The sequence below is a fragment of the Pseudochaenichthys georgianus genome, chromosome 13, assembly GCF_902827115.2.
Source record: "Pseudochaenichthys georgianus chromosome 13, fPseGeo1.2, whole genome shotgun sequence".
Classification (NCBI taxonomy): Eukaryota; Metazoa; Chordata; class Actinopteri; order Perciformes; family Channichthyidae; genus Pseudochaenichthys; species Pseudochaenichthys georgianus.
Window position 1 is genome coordinate 31,737,671 of NC_047515.1, and position 20,774 is coordinate 31,758,444.

The 20,774-nt window shown below is 40.4% G+C and overlaps 1 protein-coding gene across 1 annotated transcript; it reads left to right on the forward strand.

The window, feature by feature from the left end:
* Window positions 1-1,568: 1,568 nt before the first annotated feature.
* On the forward strand, window positions 1,569-16,686 carry stard10 (StAR related lipid transfer domain containing 10). Its single transcript, XM_034097336.2, has 8 exons — window positions 1,569-1,804; window positions 2,003-2,149; window positions 2,265-2,425; window positions 9,405-9,552; window positions 9,696-9,799; window positions 12,693-12,813; window positions 13,401-13,453; window positions 15,589-16,686. The coding sequence occupies exons 3-8, from the start codon at window positions 2,267-2,269 to the stop codon at window positions 15,793-15,795; spliced, it is 792 nt and encodes a 263-aa protein (XP_033953227.1). The 5' UTR covers window positions 1,569-1,804; window positions 2,003-2,149; window positions 2,265-2,266; the 3' UTR covers window positions 15,796-16,686.
* The last annotated feature ends 4,088 nt before the right edge of the window (window positions 16,687-20,774 follow it).

Consider the following 20,774-nt stretch of genomic DNA (forward strand, 5'->3'; position numbering starts at 1 on the left):
CGACACAGGTGGAAAAAACACTGTTAACCAAGGCTCTGTTTTAAGATGTAATGCAATGTAATGTATATCAAATAGCTATGTAATTGATTATGATGGTGTTTGACTGCAGAATGTCTGCTGTGAAAATGATTTTTCCAACATTGGTCACATATGGCCATCCTGCAACGCCCTATGGAACCACCGTTCTAGACATACTGGATAATAGTTGAATATTTATTGTATAAATTGATAGTATTGTATTGATAAAGATCATATGATAACCATCCTGGTGAGAAATGTACCTTCTCACTTCTCTGCCTCATGAGGTCAAAGGTCAGGGTCAGAATGGAAAACTTAAACCCTTTTATTCAAAAGACAGTTTCAAAAGTAAAAAGCATGTAGCCTATTGCTCCTGAACAAAGAAACACATTTAAGTGTCATTTTAAGAACGAAAAATGTAAGGTGCATTTCAGATTATTATGGCTTGGAGATGTTGAGCACACCCACAGATCAAATTGAATGTAAGAAACTGATAATGGGTTTACACCACAGTCTATGGTTTACACACTCCAAGATTAAAGGAGTGAGAGCGATGTATTAGAACAATTACACGACAGACTGAGAGAAAAATAATTGGATACAAGCAAACAGAGTGAGGGAATAGACACGCACACGCACATACACACGCGCGCGCGCACCCACACACACACCCACACACACACACACACACACACACACACACACACACACACACACACACACACACACACACACACACACACACACACACACACACACACACACACACACACACACACACACACACACACACACACACACACACAGTTCAACTGCAGTTACAGTTAATAAGGAAGCATAATATAGAGAAAAATCAATTATTATTTATATAGACCATTATAAAATAGCCGCTGGTCCAGAGGACAGGTGAAGGCCGAAGAGACTTCACACGTCAGCCAACAGCAGCCAGGCGCGCCCCCGCGGCTCTGTAAACGAACTAGTTTGCAAAAAGGTGCACGTGTATGATGTGATAGCGCGGGTTGCGTTCAAAAGCTATCGGGAATATGAAAACAAACAGGCGTAGCTTGACTGTTTGAGCTGTAAGAAAGATATGCAGATTACTATTATTGATGCTAAATAAAGAGGTGCTTGAAAATTGAAAAGTAAAAACCTAGGCCCCTTCTCACTTCATGGCTTACCTCCAGGGTTAAGGGTTGGGCAAAATCTGAGGCAGTTTGATGTATTTACAATAGAGATCTGTTTCCAGTGCACATATTGGCTGGTTTAATCTTTGCTCCAGCTCTAAGGTAAGGCTACAATTAGCCTAATACAGAAAGGAAATAGTTGGAAAACAATGTATCATTATTTGGTGTAATAATGTATATCAAATTGTGTTTTCCCATAACAAAATACTTCTAACAGTGTTAGCATTAGCTAGGTTCCCAACATGTTAGTTGTCAACAGTGGGCTACTGTAACTTTAATTAAAACGAACACAATGTATTTATGGCAGTTTTACGGGGAGCACCTGAAGGCAGCACAGGGAGGCGTTTCCATTGTAGCAGCCCCTGCGTCGCCTGCCTGTTCACCCTGGTTCCTCCGCCTCTCCCCCCCTCCGTCTCCCCCCTCTTCCTCTTATTTCTCACCGCATCTCCTCCACCACCTGCCACAGCAGCGACGCAGCGATGGAGAGCCACTGCAAATGATCCCAAGCCCAAGGAATACTGCAACTGAGAGAGGGGGGAATAAAGACACCGGTAGGGGAAGACGTATGAAGAGGGGGACACAGAAAGAAGGAGAGAAAAACGGTGAGAGACAAGCGGAAACAGAAACATATGGTTTGTCTCAAGAGTGGCTGTTTCTGAGGACCTCGCTACAACTTATTTAACCACCGTCATCAATTAAAAAAGCCACATTTGATTAATCTAATACACGATTTATGTGCATTATGTTTTGAGTGCTCTCACCTGTGTGAGTCTTTGCTTATAACCCCCCTGTTTGATTAGTTTGTGCAGGGTGGATTGCGGTTGTTGCACCTCCCTCAATGCGCACACACACACGCACGCTGATCATCACAAGACGCGGTGCAGCCGACAACAGCTTCTAGCTTGCAAGGAGGAAATTGAATTAGACAAGTTATTCCCACAGAAGAAGTAAGTGGTTGGCTCTATGCGTTGCCTTCATTTCCCCGGCTCACAGTGTCTTCCCCCCGGGCCCGACAGGAGTCTCACTAACCCTCTCTTCTCCCTTCTCCCCCCCGGTAACTAGCCATGTCTGGACAGACTGTGACCATACCGGATGACCGGGCGTTTGCCAGCTTCAAGGCGGAGTGTCTGTGCGAGGAAGGCTGGAGTATCAACCACAACAAGGGGGGCATCGCGGTGTTCACCCAGGGTCTGGAGGAAGGGAAGTCCATCCACAACATTAAGGTGAGACACTGTTTAACCTTTTCCCAAGAAGTCCCAAGAATATGTTTAAATATGACAACGTATACAATTACTATGCTGTAACTTTATTGTGGAGGTAATATCAACTGTTGTATAATCCTCTTGGCTAGAAGGTGATTTTTCTAAATTCCCATATGATTCAAACTGCTGACATGCTCTAAATGCTGCTTTTTGCTGCATGCAGAGGATTCTCCAATCCACTAACCTTCATTGCATTTCAAATACATTTATTTAGAAAACACATAGTACTTTGTTGTACCTGTGTAAGCAAACAAACAAAAAGGGTTAATAGTTAGGATATTATGCCAACAGTGCAAATGTAAAGCCTCCAATGTGTAACTTTTTTAGTATCACAGTTTAGTGCACACATCCCGAGTTAGATTCAATTATCTATTTATAAATGTGTGCAATGGTAGGAGTGTGAATAGATGCCTAATGCACACTTTCAAAATCCCAGGTATCACAGAGAAGTGAGAGCCTCAGGAGTCAGGTTTAATGCTCCAGAGAGACACCATTACACGCAGCCAGTGAAACTATTTTCAAGGCTCTACCCAACAGCATATTGTGGAGTGGAAGGTGTAATATGTCGGCTCACTTTGTTCACTTCTGTGTAGCCAGTTTTGCATACAGTTTGTGATTCATTTCATACAGCACAGGGAAGTGAACATAAGCTGAAATAGTACAATAGACCATTCCTGATAGCCAAAACACATAAAATAAATCAATGAAGTCAGTTATGAATTGCATTTTTATTATGTGGTTACAGCTCTTTAAATTTGACATTTACTGCTTTTCTCAATTCTACATTGAGTCAATTTCGGTTAAATTACAAAATATCCAGGTTAAAGACCTTTCTTTGGACTTTGATAACTTGTGTTGGTTATTGGTCCGTTTTCTCTTGTATTAACTAAATGATAAACTAGCTCTAGCACGGCTCTAGTCAGGCGCAGTGGCGGATTTAGGATTGTAGGAGATCCAGTGCAGGGGTACAGTGCTATTTTTTATAAGTGGGGGGTGTACCGAACATCCTTTAGGGGGGTCATCGCCTCCTCTCGGGGGTCCGGGGGCATGCTCCCCTGGGAAGATTTTTTTTTAAATATTGAAGTTGAAAGCATCAATCTGGTGCACTTTGAGAGCAACATTAACCCTACCTTAATAACACCTTAAAGCGGACAAAAGGCACTGGAGAACACTCATTAACACCCTTTAATGAAGCAAACTAATGCCTTAACTCACTCAAATAGTCATTTACTTATTCAGGTGAAACGAATGTGCATAGAGTTTTAAAGGATGCGGATAGTCTCACCTTGATTCTGGCGCATTGCTTATCGTTTTATAGATCTATTCTCATCCACCATCTTTGTTTGTGACGTAAAGAGTGTAAGAGTCACGTTTCGGAATCGGACACTCTGAGTGGATGCAGTCACAGCCAATCGGAGTCTGATTCAGAGGGTTGCCTGTCAGTTCTGTTGTTATGTGTACTGAATCGAGAATTCCACGGGCGAAAACAAAATACAAATTGGAATACGTTATTTTAGTGTCTTAAAAGTAGACTGAGGTATGAAGGGTTAACGTTACATCTTAGGATAATTTTTAGTCATGTTCTGTATACATACTAACATATAAGGGTATACTTAGTGTGGTTACTCCATGTTTACTAGCTATAACATTAACGTTACATCACTCTTTTTCACTTCTTACTCAGTCAGCCAGAGTGCAGATATCACCATTAGATTCACAAACCTGAAACATCATCCATTTCTTGACTGCTGGTGATGACATTGTTGTCAGCTGCTGATACAGCTTGTGGCGCCTGCTTCGATGACAATAACTTTCTAATATCCATAACTGTATAGGCTATTAGCTTAAAACTCGTCAGGCACTAGGAAGGATCACTTCTTCTTCAGGGCAGGCTACGCAGTACGCAGGCTAATGTCCCACAGTGGCTGCCTCTCTGGTAGACTCCGGTACTGCACATTACTCCCGAGACCTTTAAAAAAATAAAAAAATAAAAATAAATAAATTAAGTGAAACATCCGGGGCTTTTCAGAAAACATCCGGGGCTTGAGCCCAAGTAGCCACCCCCTAGCGCCGCCACTGGGCTACAGTAAGACATTAATACATTGTCACAAGGTTCAGTACAGTAGGTGGAAAAAAGTGGTTCCTGATCATTGTTTGGGTAAGGCAAATCATGTGATGATGAAGGCACATGATAAGAAACATTGCTATCCAGTGAAATAGCAGTCTTGGCAGTTTGTCTGTTTATTTTGGGAGACAATGTGAAGGAGTCATTGTCGGCAGTGTCACTTTAATCTATCGAAAACCTAACCGCTGCGTACCATCAACACACATTAATTTTGACTTCAGTCATTAATAGAGTTTTGTTATTGTGCCAGGACAAAGACCCATAATAAAAAAAAAACGATTTCAGCACACACAAAAATACACAAATAGATAGCAATACATACTTAATGAAGTAGTTTCCACACATATGAAGATACAAAGGGACATTTTAATAAAGAAATTGTGTAAGCCATTGTTGTCTGAAGTTGCCTGTTAGTATATAACTTTTTACAGTACATTCATTCATATATTTAGGGTTATAAAAAAATGTTTGTAAAAATGGTATAGATTTTCATCCAATGTAGACAATGTGAATTTTTTGTGCATCTAACAACCAAATCTATTAGCCAGTGAGATCTACAGGCCTCCAAGAATTGTATTAAATATGTCAAATAACAAAAAATAAGATGTTTTGTATCGGTGTTGTACTTGCAGACTTTGCCGGTAACCTGATTGACGGGCAATTTAGTGCTCAACTGGCTCTAAAGCTCCTGAAGTGTTGTCACTTTCACTTTAAGACTGATTGTCCTTCACAGCTGACAGTTTTTGGAAAGTTGCCTTCACGTTTCTAACCTTCACAGTACTTTCTAAACTGACATAATAATCTGATATCCGTAATTTACTCTGGGAAGCATTGTCTCAGATTAAAATGAAACACATTGTCCTGTGTAAATGTGTGTGTGCTTTCCTGCTGGTGCATCCTGGTCTGATGTAGGTGTGCAAGCCACCAGCTGTTTACTTTGTTAAATAAATTAGTGTGTGTGTGCATGCATGGGTGTGTGTCTGTGTACGTAAGGGTGTGCAGGCGCCAAAACTGACAAGGGATTTTCCCAGCCCCCCCTCCAACTACACTGTGTGTGTGTGTGTGTGTGTGTGTGTGTGTGTGTGTGGTGTGTGTGTGTGTGTGGTGTGTGTGTGTGTGTGTGTGTGTGTGTGTGTGTGTGTGTGTGTGGTGTGTGTGTGTGGTGTGGTGTGTGTGTGGTGTGTGGTGTGTGTGTGTGTGTGTGTGTGTGTGGTGTGTGTGTGTGTGTGTGTGTGTGTGTGTGTGTGTGTGTGTGTGTGTGTGTGTGTGTGTAAAAGGCTATCAGGATGTTGTAAAGGTGTTCATTTGCCAGTTTGATTCCTCAGGGTATATTCTGTGTGTGACAAAGGAGAGGTGTATTATGTCTGCATTAGCTGGGAATAACATGTGTGTGCAGAGGGTAAGAACAGGTGTGTTTCTCCAGGACAGCTCTGCAAACAGAAGTAGAAAGTGCACACCCACATTTGGAGTTTTATTTACATAAAGATAAAGTCACAGGGATACCTTTCCCTTTATCTTCATGTAAATGTAACAGTTACAGGAGCTTTATTTTGCATAGTACATATTTCTTTCAATGCCTTACTCAGCCAAAACAGAAATTCTCTCCAAACTGGCATGACACATGTTTACTTTGTTTTCTTCACAAATTAATAACATTATTGTAGCCGTGTGTAAATATGGTAGATGGGGTGTATGGATCATGCTCATAGGGGTTTGTGTTTATCTTTATTAGTTCATAACAAAATAAGTCAAAGATACCATTTATAAACTGCAAGAGAATGTGAAGTAGAATTGCTTAAAACCCTCCATATGCTTCAAAAAGTATCCCTCTTCAGGCAGCAGGGTTAGCAAGGCAGCAAACCTAACCCAAATGAAATAACACCCTTCTGGAACACAAGTTTAATGGGTCAGTCATAGAAATACACACACCAAGAGCACTTAGTCGAATAATGCATAGGTCTGTGTGTGGGTAAGAGTAGGTGCACCAGCATTGCCACAGATACAGCTATTCTATTTACAGAAGAAATAAAAGCATGCATGTGTGTCGAATGATTAATGTGTATTGAGACTTTTCCTCCATTCCTGTTCCCTCTTCACTATAGCAGCAATATCAATAAGGAAAAAGTGATACATCCCAATCCGAGAGTGAGAGAGAACATACTGGCAATCATCATTATCATTAGCGGACTAATTATCATCAGCCACATTGTTTTCGTCGTAATGATTGTCACCGCCATATTCAGGACTTTTGTATTACTGTGTAATCACAGCTGTAACTGTCGTCGTCATCGTCATCATCAACAATATCATATCATTTGTCAGCACATGACTTCTCACCAAAATGCACAATGCGTGGGTGTGTATTAGCGTATTTTATTTTTTTTAGTTTGACAAACTGTCAAGCACATACGTGGGTTTGCTTCCTCCCCCACACAGGGGAAGCCCAGCTGTGAAACACACATACACTCATTTTTTTGTTTCATAATTGTCTTCCGCCATCATGTATTGGCACCAATGGGAGCAACGATGAGAGTTGACAGGTTGACAGGTTGGAGACACACGTTAGTAAGACAGGGAATATTAGAAGGAACAGGTAGTGGGTGGCGTGGGTCGGATGGCAGGGGTCAGACGTCATTTGGTGCAATATGAGTGGGCAGTGTGGACTCGGACCATACAGGAACAAAGCCTCACCAAACCACTAATTGGTTGTGTACCTACTTGTCTTCGTTTTTCTCTCCCTGTGTCTCTGCTTTATCTCTGAACTCCCTCTTACCCGCCTCTCTGTTTCTCCGTCTCCCTGCTTCATCTGTTGGCTTCACTGAATTAGTGCCTAATAGAATTATGCACACGTGTACTTTCCTGGCGTATGTCTTCTCTCTGCACTGTTCACCTTCTGCTATCAAGTGTTCTCTTCTGTTGCCTTTTCTTTTGGTTCGCCTTTCTCCTCCTACTCCTGTTTCAGTTTGCCTTTGGATACATCACATCCATTATTCTCCCTGCTCTTTGTGACCTACAAGTCCGAGCCAATCTGTTTATACACACGCACACGCACACAGATATCGAATATGAGACCTTACTGATAGTGTTGTACTGTCATTGTTGCCCTCTGTACATATAACAAACACACATTTTCTGTAGCAGTTTTTGTGGTTTACTTTCCTCTAAGGTACACCAACATGCATGTTTTTTTTCATTTAATGTCAGCTTTATCCCTTGATACTGTGTGTACTGGTACGTGTTTTTGTAGTTCATGTAAATGAGTCCGAAATTAGCTTGTAATTATGTGGCCTATTAAACAAAATGTTTCCATCACTGCTATCAGGAGGAATCATCATGCAATCTCTTTTATAGGCTTTCTTTTCCTGTAATGCCATTCTGCAGATGTTTCTTGAATAGACTGGCATTGAATTAGTTGAGGGTCAGTATTGGATCACTTTACGATCACTAACCACATTGAAACGGTTAGCTTGTCTTTGTAATTGGACAAACTGCTTTATTTCCTAGCCTTTTGCATTATATTTGACTTGCATCATAGTTCTTTCAGAATAGAACTATGTTACACAAATGTCTGGCATTCAAAATGAAGAAGTATTAAAAGAAAAATAAGCTTAATGTAAAAAAAGTCATTCAGAATGGCTAATTTTCTTATGCGCTCAGTGGCTAATATTTTAATAAGCTCCTAATGTTTATTTTTTTTACCGTGTCAGAAAAAAGCATGGATGTAGACTTTTGGTAACTCTTTTTAGGTTTTATGTACAACATCATTCTTAGTGTGTGATAAGTAACGGTATTGCAGATTCAAATTTGAATAAGCAATTCGGATATAATTAAAAAAAAAAGTTTATATTAAGAGAGCTGTACAGCTAAATGAAGAGTACATGTTTTGATCATGTTCTTAAATGAAGCCTTTGGGATCAAGGGAGATACATTGAGTTCCAACCCTTCTGTACAGATATACTATGGGAGCCCAAATCATCAGAGCTCCAACCGCGGTTAATTTCTTTTTCATTGACTATTCTTCTCACTTGCTCAAAGTGTCTCGTTGTGTCTCTCCTCCTCCATTGCTCTGTCCTCTGTTTGTTATTTTAAGATTAGTTCCCCCTGGTAATTGTAACTGTAGTAACCGCTTTACCCAAGAGCTGCAGACCTGTCTCCACACAGGGTGTATGTGCAGTGCCATCTACTCCAAGACAACATGAGGAGAGTCCCTATGGTGTCATTAATAAGCTGTGATACACTACACCATACCTGTTCCACATCAACACCTATGGATGTATAAATAATGTATTTCTCTTAGATATTCTTATATGCCCTATAATTTATTTAAAGTTTATTTCATGTAGTTTCTGGGATGAGTATGGCCTTTTGAAATCCGACCCCCTGCCACCGTTTGAAAACTGTATGTCTTTCTGTCTCTTTGTTCTTTACTGATAGTGTTGTTTTCCATTATAGAGCTCAGGTCCAGTAATGACTCATCTGCGGTCTGTCTCTTGATTCTCTCCTAATATTCTCTCTCTCTTTCTCTTTGTCTTTCTCACACACAGAAGCACACATATGTCTATTTCTGACACTGATACCTTCACACCATCTCTCATCATTAACACGTCAGTTTACAATTTACTATCAATGAATCGGATGCAACTTCATTAAAATCTAATGGATTTTCTTGCTCCGTAGTTTGCATTGGATAGAGCTCTGAAATGTTCTGCGTGATAAGTGCAATCGCATGAATAACGTATACATCTGGTTTAGTCTGTGATTCAGTTATTTAAAAAAAATGAAAATGAAAACGGTCTGTCATTCTCCCTTTCCCAGTGTCGGATGGTGTGTAAGGACGTGTCGGCTGAAACCATGTACGACGTTCTCCATGATATTGAATACAGGAGAAAATGGGACACAAACGTCATTGAGACCTTCGACATCGGGAAGCTTACGGTCAATGCGGATGTTGGATACTACTCATGTATGTTAAACACTCGAGTGCTGATTAAAGAAAGCGTTCACTTATTAGTAATATGCTTTGGAGGGAAGCAGGGTGAAACACAAAGTGCACATAGATCCACAGTTCACTGTTGAGGTCATCAGAGTTCTCCTGTGTGTCAACAGGGAAGTGTCCGAGTCCTCTTCGGAACCGGGACGTCATCACGCTTCGTTCCTGGCTTCCAATGGGGAAAGATTACATCATCATGAACTACTCTGTCAAACATCCCGTGAGTAAAAACCAACACACACACACTTAGATTTGCTCAACTGGGGCCCTGCTCATTCGGTCCTATATAACTCTCTGTGTTCAAAGGTACATTGTGAAATGAGCGCACATCAGCTGAGCCAACATGATCCAGTTTAGCAAGCACAGGGCGATGTGCTGTATGCAAATAAACCCTTCAATATTTGTGGAAAGGCAGCATTGCTAAGCTGTGTGTGTCACTCAATTTAAAATACCTACTGCATCCACAAAGAGAAGAGTGTGTGGCACATTTCCAATGCCTCCTGCTGGAAGCTTTTACCTGACTGGGAGCAAGATGGATGCACTGTCTGTTTACACTTCTTCACTTTAAGTATAGGTGGATAATGTGATGCATTGTGTTTAGAGTTCAGCTTCTAGTGGCGCTTTTTAAGAACCGAATGATTTGTATGTCAAAGGCCAGAAAACCAAAGCTGATTAGAGAACGCTGATACCATGTGAATGACGTCAAGTTTGGAATCAGGCCTGAGTCCTCAGACTTTACTTTGGCTCTATTTCTGTGTTCAATAGGAACAAGGCAACAATGAATTTATTATCTGTAAAACCTTGCACTCATCACCTCTCTCTTATTATTTTCCATTAATCTTCAAACCATTGTCTCGTTTTTAAACAGCTTTATTTTGTCTGTCTAAAACCAAAAGATATTCTGTTTTCAACTGAATTACAAAAAGGAAACCTGCAACCAGATAATGTTTAGCTACTTATTTGATTAACATCTTATCAAAATAGTTTCAATTTTCTTTAGTTGTAATTCTCACCATTGATGTTGCTGTCTTTTTCTCGTTTTATTTTTTTATTTTCTGTCTCTCCCTCCCTCTCTTTTCCCTCTCGGTAACGGCTTCTCTGTCTCCCTCACTAATATGATGTTTACAATAGGATAAGACCACTCATGTGACTCCTAGCTGTTGACTTCCGCCTCCCCTTCCGCATTCCTGAATCAATAAGTGGCTACCAACATAAGTGTGTGTGTGTGTGTTTAGCCAAGGTCAGTAGAATTTGAGAGCTTGGCTTGCTGTGTGCAGCTAAAGGGGATCCTTCGAGCTGAGATCACACTGCCAGGAGTCACTCCACTTACCCTGCGTTTGACACTACACTCATCTAGACTCTTTCCCGTGATAAATAACAACTTATTTTCAGTCCGCTTTCGGCAATCAGCCGTTGAGATCTAGCTATCACTGTCCTGAATGAACTGTGTTAGTCTGACTTGTTCTTGCCAGTGAGGCCTATGTATATCAGGGATACAGCTAATGACTTATTCATAATGTAATCTATTTAGGCCTCTTTTAGCAACTATGGCAGCCTGGCTGCAGGGATGGAAGTGCTATTATTGGATGGATAAAAAATGCTTATGGTGATACCTTTTTTTTTGTTTTTTACAAATACTGTAGCTGCAATACTAATAGCATTCCCCATCAGCCGCAGTTATAATTTATGTTTAATGCTAATTAGCAAATACTGGTATGCCAGTGGTACAGTCAAATGTGTGTTATGAGTATTTTATTTTCATCTGACTTCATACTTCTCCTACACAATATTTCAGAGATAAATATTGCATTATTTGTCCTCTACTTAGTCTACTACATTTATCTGACAGCTTAAGTTACAAACTAAGAAAAGTTAATGAAATACAATCGTTTGTTATGAATGAAACCACCAAGCCATTCATAGGCCCAAGTAAACACAGTAATGATAAGCCGATAAAGTGATTAGTATATTGACAGAACTATTTAGATTTTTCAGTCATTTTGTATGTAGAAAAAATGATTCCAGCTATTCAATTTAAGGGTTTTCTGCATCTAAAATGTAAGTTACATTTTACTTGCATACTTTCATTTAAGTAACATTTGACTTGCAACAGAGTTTTTTTAAGTTACTACTTTTACTTGGCTTCCTCAACCACTGCACAAAGCAACACGTTACATTAAGCACAGCCGAACAGAAGCTGGCATGACTATAGACTCTATGTTGATTATTCTTTAAATATATAAAAAGAGTTGTGGACTTTTGTCTGGCCATCATTTGATATACCCAAAGTTAAGTAAATGTACTTTCGATGCACCAAATAACTGATTATCAGGTCAGATATGGAGTTTCCTGGTCGGGCGAGAGTGTCAAAAAAAAAAAAGACTATCGCTGGAGTTCCTCTGTTGTTAATGGTGACTAACGCTTAAAATCCTCTGATCTCTTCTTAAACGTTACCTCAGGAACTTAAAATGCTGTCCTTGAATTCCAAGAAACCTGCAGGTGTAATGTTTAACAACAGCTGTCCTTGCACTGTCAGCATACATTCTTACAGAGGTGCAGGCAATTTGAAGTCGAATAGTAGAGGAAACGGTGAAGCAATCATATGAAGCTCTCCTCTGATAAAGGTTCTTTACATTTAATTAGCTGACTGCTGCTCTCTGTGCCGCAGTGTGCCTGTCCCAATTAGCAAAGGCTAACCAGTGCTGTACTTTATCATCATGAATAATAATCTTAGATATGTAGTCAAAGGAGCCAGCAGTGGGCATTAACTGCTGTGATATTCACAGTGTGGACTGACTATGCACCAGAAAGATGATTGAAGCAGAACATCTGTATGACTGGCAGCAGAAACCCAAAAACAACCCAGAATCCCAAAGCTTACCATGCACAACGTCGTCCATTTGACTGATGGACACAAAGGGCTTAATACAGTTTTTTAAAGTAGTGATTTCTGAATCTGCTCTGCTTTTGTGCACGTGGGTGTCATTTATATACTGCAGTATTGAAGCCACCAATTTAAAATAATAATGATTGTAGTAGGCTGCTTTTCCTGTTAAAGGGTAGTACTATCACTGAATAGGGATTTTATTTGTGTGCGTGTGTTTTCTCTACAGAAATACCCTTCTAAAAAAGACAAGGTGCGAGCTGTGTCCATTCAGACTGGTTACGTGATCCAGAGCCAGGGACCGGCCAACAGCTGTACCCTCACCTACATGGCTCAGGTAGATCCAAGGGGTAAGTACTGTACACACACACACACACACACACACACACACACACACACACACACACACACACACACACACACACACACACACACACACACACACACACACACACACACACACACACACACACACACACACACACACACACACACACACACACACACACACACACACACACACACACACACACACAGGTGCGTAAACCTCATAGTTCTAATGAATGATTAAGTCCCCAGCCTTTATGTCAAATGAGTCGCCATAGGAACCATATGAAGTCTATTTCACTCTGCCGCCTCGCTCTCTCCCTTCTCTCCCTTCTCTCCTTTTCACCTATTCATTTGATTCTCCCTTTAATTGACTTATTTGCTGTCACACACTTGTTAATTGTGTAAATACCTTTATTCAGGGTTTTGTAATGTGTGTGGTAGTGAGTAGCAAGAGACTAAGCTCCACTTTGATCTTTGAGGACATGACATGCATTAAAGCTAACTTTAAATCCCTCTTTTATGTCTTTTCCAACCTCCTCTTCCTCTTTCTCACTTTTCTTTCTCTCATTTCTCTCCTTCTTCCTCTGTTTACTCCGTTTCCTTGCAGGTTCGTTACCCAAGTGGGTTGTCAACAAGTCCTCCCACTTCCTTGCTCCTCGGGTAAGTCATTTGCAGATTAACAGACATTCTGTGAGTGTGTTGTGTGTTTGCAGACCTTTTTAATCCACCGGCACTAATACATCCAATTTATAATCTCTCCTACACATTCCAGAAACACACTAGTATTTCTCAGCATTTATTTGTTATTTGCTCTTTGTCTGTTCAAGGGTGCGTGTGTACTTGTTGAAATAGGGCAAATATTCTCTTGATCTCGGAAAATATAGTTGTTTTAAAAAGATGCACAAATCCCACTGAAAATAAAATATTGATATGCCACACAGTACATACTACACTGAACAAAAATATAAATGCAACACTTTTGTTTTTGCTCCCATTTTTCATGAGATGAACTCAAAGATCTAAAACATTTTCTATATACACAAAATAACCATTTCTCTCAAATATTGCTAACAAATCTGAAAAGATCTGTGACAGTGAGCACTTCTCCTTTGCTGAGATAATCCATCCCACCTCACAGGTGTGGCATAGCAAGATGCTGATTAGACGGCATGATTATTGCACAGGTGTGCCTTAGGCTGGCCACAATAAAAGGCCACTCTGAAACATGCAGTTTTGCTTTATTGGGGGGGTCTGGGGGGGTCCGAAAACCAGTCAGTATCTGGTGTGACCACCATTTGCCTCACGCAGTGCAACACATCTCGTTCGCTTAGAGTTGATCAGGTTGTTGATTGTGGTCTGTGGAATGTTGGTCCACTCCTCTTTAATGGCTGTGCTAAGTTGCTGGATATTGGCAGGAACTGGAACACGCTGTCGTATACGCCGATCCAGAGCATCCCAAACATGCTCAATGGGTGACATGTCCGGTGAGTATGCTGGCCATGCAAGAACTGGGATGTTTTCAGCCTCCAGGTATTGTGTACAGATCCTTGCAACATGGGGCCGTGCATTATCATGCTGCAGCATGAGGTGATGGTCGTGGATGAATGGCACAACAATGGGCCTCAGGATCTTGTCACGGTATCTCTGTGCATTCACAATGTCATCAATAAAATGCACCTGTGTTCGTCGTCCATAACATACGCCTGCCCATACCATAACTCCACCACCACCATGGGCCACTCGATTCACAACATTGACATCAGAAAACCGCTCACCCACACGACGCCACACACGCTGTCTGCCATCTGCCCTGAACAGTGAAAACCAGGATTCATCCGTGAAGAGAACACCTCTCCAACGTGCCAGACGCCATCGAATGTGAGCATTTGCCCACTCAAGTCGGTTACGACGACAAACCGGAGTCAGGTCGAGACCCCGATGAGGACGACGAGCATGCAGATGAGCTTCCCTGAGACGGTTTCTGACAGTTTGTGCAGAAATTCTTTGGTTATGCAAACCGATTGTTGCAGCCGCTGTCCGATTGACTGGTCTCAGACGATCTTGGAGGTGAACATGCTGGATGTGGAGGTCCTGGGCTGGTGTGGTTACACGTGGTCTGCGGTTGTGAGGCCGGTTGGATGTACTGCCAAATTCTCTGAAACGCCTTTGGAGACGGCTTATGGTAGAGGAATGAACATTCAATTCACGGGCAACAGCTCTGGTGAACATTCCTGCTGTCAGCATGCCAATTGCACGCTCCCTCAAAACTTGTGAGATCTGTGGCATTGTGCTGTGTGATAAAACTGAACATTTCAGAGTGGCCTTTTATAGTGGCCAGCCTAAGGCACACCTGTGCAATAATCATGCTGTCTAATCAGCATCTTGTTATGCCACACCTGTGAGGTGGGATGGATTATCTCGGCAAAGGAGAAGTGCTCACTATCACAGATTTTTTCAGATTTGTGAACAATATTTGAGAGAAATGGTTATTTTGTGAATATAGAAAATGTTTTAGATCTTTGAGTTCATCTCATGAAAAATGGGCGCAAAAACAAAAGTGTTGCGTTTATATTTTTGTTCAGTGTATTAAAACATTTAGCATCAAACATTTTACAATCGTATTTATATTTTTCATTCAGCCTTATCTGAACCTCAACCAAGATTCAATATTTGCAGTGCGTTTAAGTTAAATCATTACCTTACTGCTTGCTGTGGTTGTGAATGATGAAATCTGATCTATAAAACATAAACGGATATGTGGATTTTTCTATGTTGTCTATTTATTATCTTTTTAGGCAATGAAGAAGATCAACAAAGCCTGTTTGAAGTATACAGAGTGGAAGCAGAGACACAACCCTGGCTTCAAGCCCTGGCTCTACCCCGAACAGACTACATTACCCAGCATCCCTCTGTCTGAGCTCAGCATCCAGCGCGCTGAGAGCCTGGAAAATATTGATGAGAGCTCCCTGGCTGAGACCCAGGAGAGAGAAGACAGCGACTAACACACACTCACACACACAGTCATGGATTCATACACACAAACACAGTAATGCAGGGTTACATGCATGCCTGATACACATCCATGATTCAACTGATATATATGTGTTTTTATAGTATGCATGCACATGCAATTGCATATGCAGGCATACTTACTGGCACGTGTACTTAAGCATGCATGCACACAGACATACTTCTTCCCATCTCATACTTGCATACATAATGTATCAACACATACATGCAACATAGATACATTCACAGAAACACACCTACCACTCACAAGCAGCAGCGAAAACTACTACATTTTAAAGTCGGTAAACTCAGATGTATTGTAATCACTAAAGTTGCTGTTTTTTCATACTCCTTGAAGGGATATCATATTTTTCTGATTAGGACCTATATAGATAATCATAGCAAAAATATATTTTCAGTAAGATTTACTGTTGAAAAGTTTACAGACTAACGTGACAGTGGAAATCCAGCTCTTAATCAAAATATAAACAATGGATTTCAAAGTTATACTTCTTCGTCTGGAAGTTATGGATACAATCTATTTAATGGGAAAGCATCTCAGTGCAACCTCATAATGATATTGTATTCATACACATATGGTTGCATGCCATTCATTGATACTTCTTTTATGCACCCAGCTGTGCATACACACACACATTCTACCCATGTTGTCTCTGTCTCATTGTGTGTCTCCATCACATTTTGTAAGCACATAACAAATATGCAGGTGTGCAGAAGGCAGCTGGAACACACAACATACACACACAAACACATATTCAGATGTTATACACGTACTGTCCACTACGCTAATTGAGAGATGTATGAATGTATTGAGAGTTTAAAAAAAATAAATAGAGATTCCTACAAAGGGTTTGAAGTGTCAATTGTGATCCGAGTCTTTTTTTCTTCTATATGCTAGGCTTTATGTCTGATGATGCAGGTTTAAATGCTTGTGCTAAAATAAGTATTGGCTAATTGAATTGTCAACACTTTCTTTCTCGCACACACACACACACACACACACACACACACACACACACACACACACACACACACACACACACACACACACACACACACACACACACACACACACACACACACACACACACACACACACACACACACACACACACACACACACACACACACACACACACACACACACACATTACATTACATGTCACTTGTTAGATGCTTTTATCCAAAGCGACTTACATGCTCATTACTGTGGGCAATCCCCACAGGGGCAATTTAGGGTGAAGTATCTTGCTCAGGGACACAACGACATGCTGACTGCAGTTGAGTTTGAACCTGTGACCCCCTTATCCCAACACCAAGGCTCTATCCACTGCGCCACACGCCACACAAAACCATTGATTTGAAACGTGCCATGCCATGATTAGAACAGGGAAATACCATGACATACGCCCAATTGTTTAACTGTTATTCCCTAATGGTAAAGTGTGTTTGTTTGCTTGCCTGCACTTGCATGTGTATAGCGTAGCATGCTTGTGCTCATTGGCCTAGTTCAGAATAAGGAATCCCCCAATCTGTTGTCATGGCAACTCTGAGATCGACTCAGCACTGAAAAGGAGAGAAATGTGTCTGTCACAGAGGAAGTGACTTATTGCAGGGTGTCCACCCCTTCTTCAATGTAGAATGAAAATAAGAGCATGCATATTGTTAATGCACCACATGTACGCCAGCTGTTTCCCTGTGGTTTGTCAATTTGGTGACATGAAAGCTTGTCTTTCCTCACACAAGCTCCCATGCCTTCATTGTATGGTTTAAGAACATAAGCATATTGGACGAACATTAGAAAGATAAATATTTGAAGGTCCATGAAGCTATCTCTGCCTGTGAGTGCCTCAGAAACAGGAACGAAGCCATGTTAACGTCATGCCTTAACATAAATTGTTCGCATGTCATCTTCTCTGAAAGTTCCCTTTTTCTGACATCCGCCTCTGCATATGCACCACCTAATAAATTATGAATGATGGAAGAAAGAATGTGTGAGTGTTGCAGAAAGGCAGGAGGTGCATGCAGCTCAGCTCTTTTTTCCTACAGCTGCATCGACTATTTTCCAGCTCTGCCCATGTTTAAAACCATCCATCCGTCCTCAGAGTGCTAATGAGGCCTCTCCCTGAACCATCCTCATTTTGTGCATGTGTGTGTCAGAGGAAAAGAGTGTGTAAACGGTATGTCCCAGTGGCATCCCTGCATTGTCTCCCAGCCGCCTCCACAGCAGGAGGAGACGTATGCGCAGCACGAAGGCAGGCATCCCTCTGTGTGTGTTTCTGCATATGTGTCACACTGCCACCCCCACAGAAACCCGGCCCACAGGGCTGAAAGTCTGCCGATGACTCATCACAACCCCACCTCCTCTTCTCCGTTCCAGCACCCTCCACTTCTTAGATTCTCGCCCCTGCCCTGATCCTCAATTTCCCCACGCCTCTTTTTATTTTCCTCTTCCTGTCTCTTCATCCTCTTGTCAATCCTTTCATCTACTCCTCATCCAGGGCTCTCTTCTCCTTTGATCCTCTCTGCTACAGTTCTTTCCTATCCTCATGTCACCCCCATATTTTCTGTTCTGATCCCTCTCGTTTATCTCATCCTTTCACCGTTTTCTTAATCTAAAACATGTGTCCTATCCTGTCTCTTTATTTATTCCTGATTTTGCTTTCCTTTTCTCTTTTTTACTCTCATTTTAACTTTAACTTTAACTTTTCTCATTTTAACTTTAACCCTGTTCTCTCCCTTTCCCTTTTCACCTTTTTGTCATCCCATTCCATCTGTCACCTTTCATCTCCTCTCCTTCTTCCTTTTTCAATCTCCTTTACACACTCTAATCTTACCGACACAGTTCCCTAATATTTCCCCGAGGTCAGAAATAAAATGAATAATACGTTGGCGTTGCTGTCTTGTCACAGAGTCAGTGTGTTGTTCATCCAGCCTCCACAATGCTTGAATATTACATTCACCTTGTATTAGTGTTGTGACCTTTTTATTCATGGTGCACTAAACTTAACGAATGATAACACAAAGAATCACATAATGTGACACAAACACAAAGGTAAAATACTGGGCATGTTTCCCCTTCAACTCTCCAAAAACATGTTAGGCAGTGACAAATGTGGCCTTTTAAATTCATGTAAACTTTAAGGATATGTTTAATTCATATACTATATGGTTGGATCCTGTTAGACTCAGATGGGACTGTTACAGGTCAAAATGTAGTGTAGTTTATGTCTTTTATTACATGCCAGCCTCTCTCGCTCTCAGTTGCTTTCATCTTGCTGTCTCTCTTTACTGGTGCTGAAATTCAATCAAAAGAACTCTTCAATAATGTAACAATTATTTACATGCAGTATTCTCTTTCTACTATAAAGGCTGGTCGTCCTTTATTATGATGTGCTTTATTTAAATTTGTAACATGATGCCTTTTGAAATTCTCTCTCCATCTATAAGGCTCTAAATCTCAGTGGTGAGTGGTTGCCCTCTTCTGGTTCCAACTGGAGCTTACAACTGCAGCCGGTCGGAAGCGTGTCTGATTCAATACTTGATATGAATGCCACATCACTGCAACCTCTGCACAAACATCTGAACGCAGTGCTGTAGATTAAACCAGTTCATATCATCTTCATTGCTCCACAGGATTGGATTATTATATATATTTACACAGTCAAAGACACATTTCTTTTTAAATGTGTGCACATGTATATGTATATATACAAATATTTGCACACATATTTTTATATTTTATAGACATTTGTTTTTATATTCGGGATTGTGGGAAACAGTATTTCGATCTCTCTGTCTGTACACACAAACTGGAAGATTGACAATACAGTTGACTTTGATTGTATGCAATTAAATAGACATTGCTTATAGTTTTACTGTTTGTTGTTGTTCTAAGTGGTGGTGAGGTTATTTCAATTATTTTGTCAAATAAAAGTATGTAAACAATTAAATTCACTATATGTTAGGAAATATGTTAACATTTAAACACTATTTCTCAAAGAGGAAAATTAAGAAGACATCCACATCCTGTGGGTCATGTTTATACTGTGTGTGTTTTGTAATTTATTGTGTGTATACAATAGAAAGTTAATCATTTCATTATTATTTTCTCTGATAATACTTCGATATTTAGCTATACAGGGATTTATACCATTTATTGGGCGAGTTATATTTCTTAGTTATGTTTTAGTTTAGGATATTACGGCCATTTCTAACCTTTACAACTCGTATGCACATTTAAAAAAATGTGTGGTAAGTGTTTACTGACCGAAATGTGTAGGGTGAAACATTAGCCTATTACACCAACCCCTTTGTATTGTTTATTTTGTACACTTCTCATTTAATGTATTTACACTGATTGATTTTTATTACCCCAACATTTTTTTGGGGTAATATAAATGATCTTGGGTAATTTGTGTAACCCAACATAAATACAGTATACACATACTATACTATGACACACACTGTAAGTGTACAATGTTTTCTATTTCCTTTTCCAAACTTCTTCACAAATAACTCCTTTTACTGTTCCCATCCCTTTTGCATGTTCTAATCCTTGTTTTTGTCAACATACACATTCCTCTTACATTAGAGATGACTGACTCACTTTAATTTGGAACAACAAGCATTTTGTTGTTACTTGAAACATTTTTTGCAGATAAAATGTCTCTACGTTTGCAAGCATGTGCGTTTATAAATGATATGTTTGTTAAGGTGAAGTAAAGTGATTAATAAATAATATCTAGTTAAAGGGCATTTACATGAAAACAGAGTGGGCAGTCCATTCTGTTCTGATGGTCACATGACGGCCATAAGGAAGTTTTGCAATTTTCTGCATCCAAATAACCACAGAAACCCCGGGAAAACACTATTCCTATCCTTCAAAATAAAACGCCACATGATAGAACGTTGATGTGTGTATTTATTTTTTAAATATAAAACCGGAAAC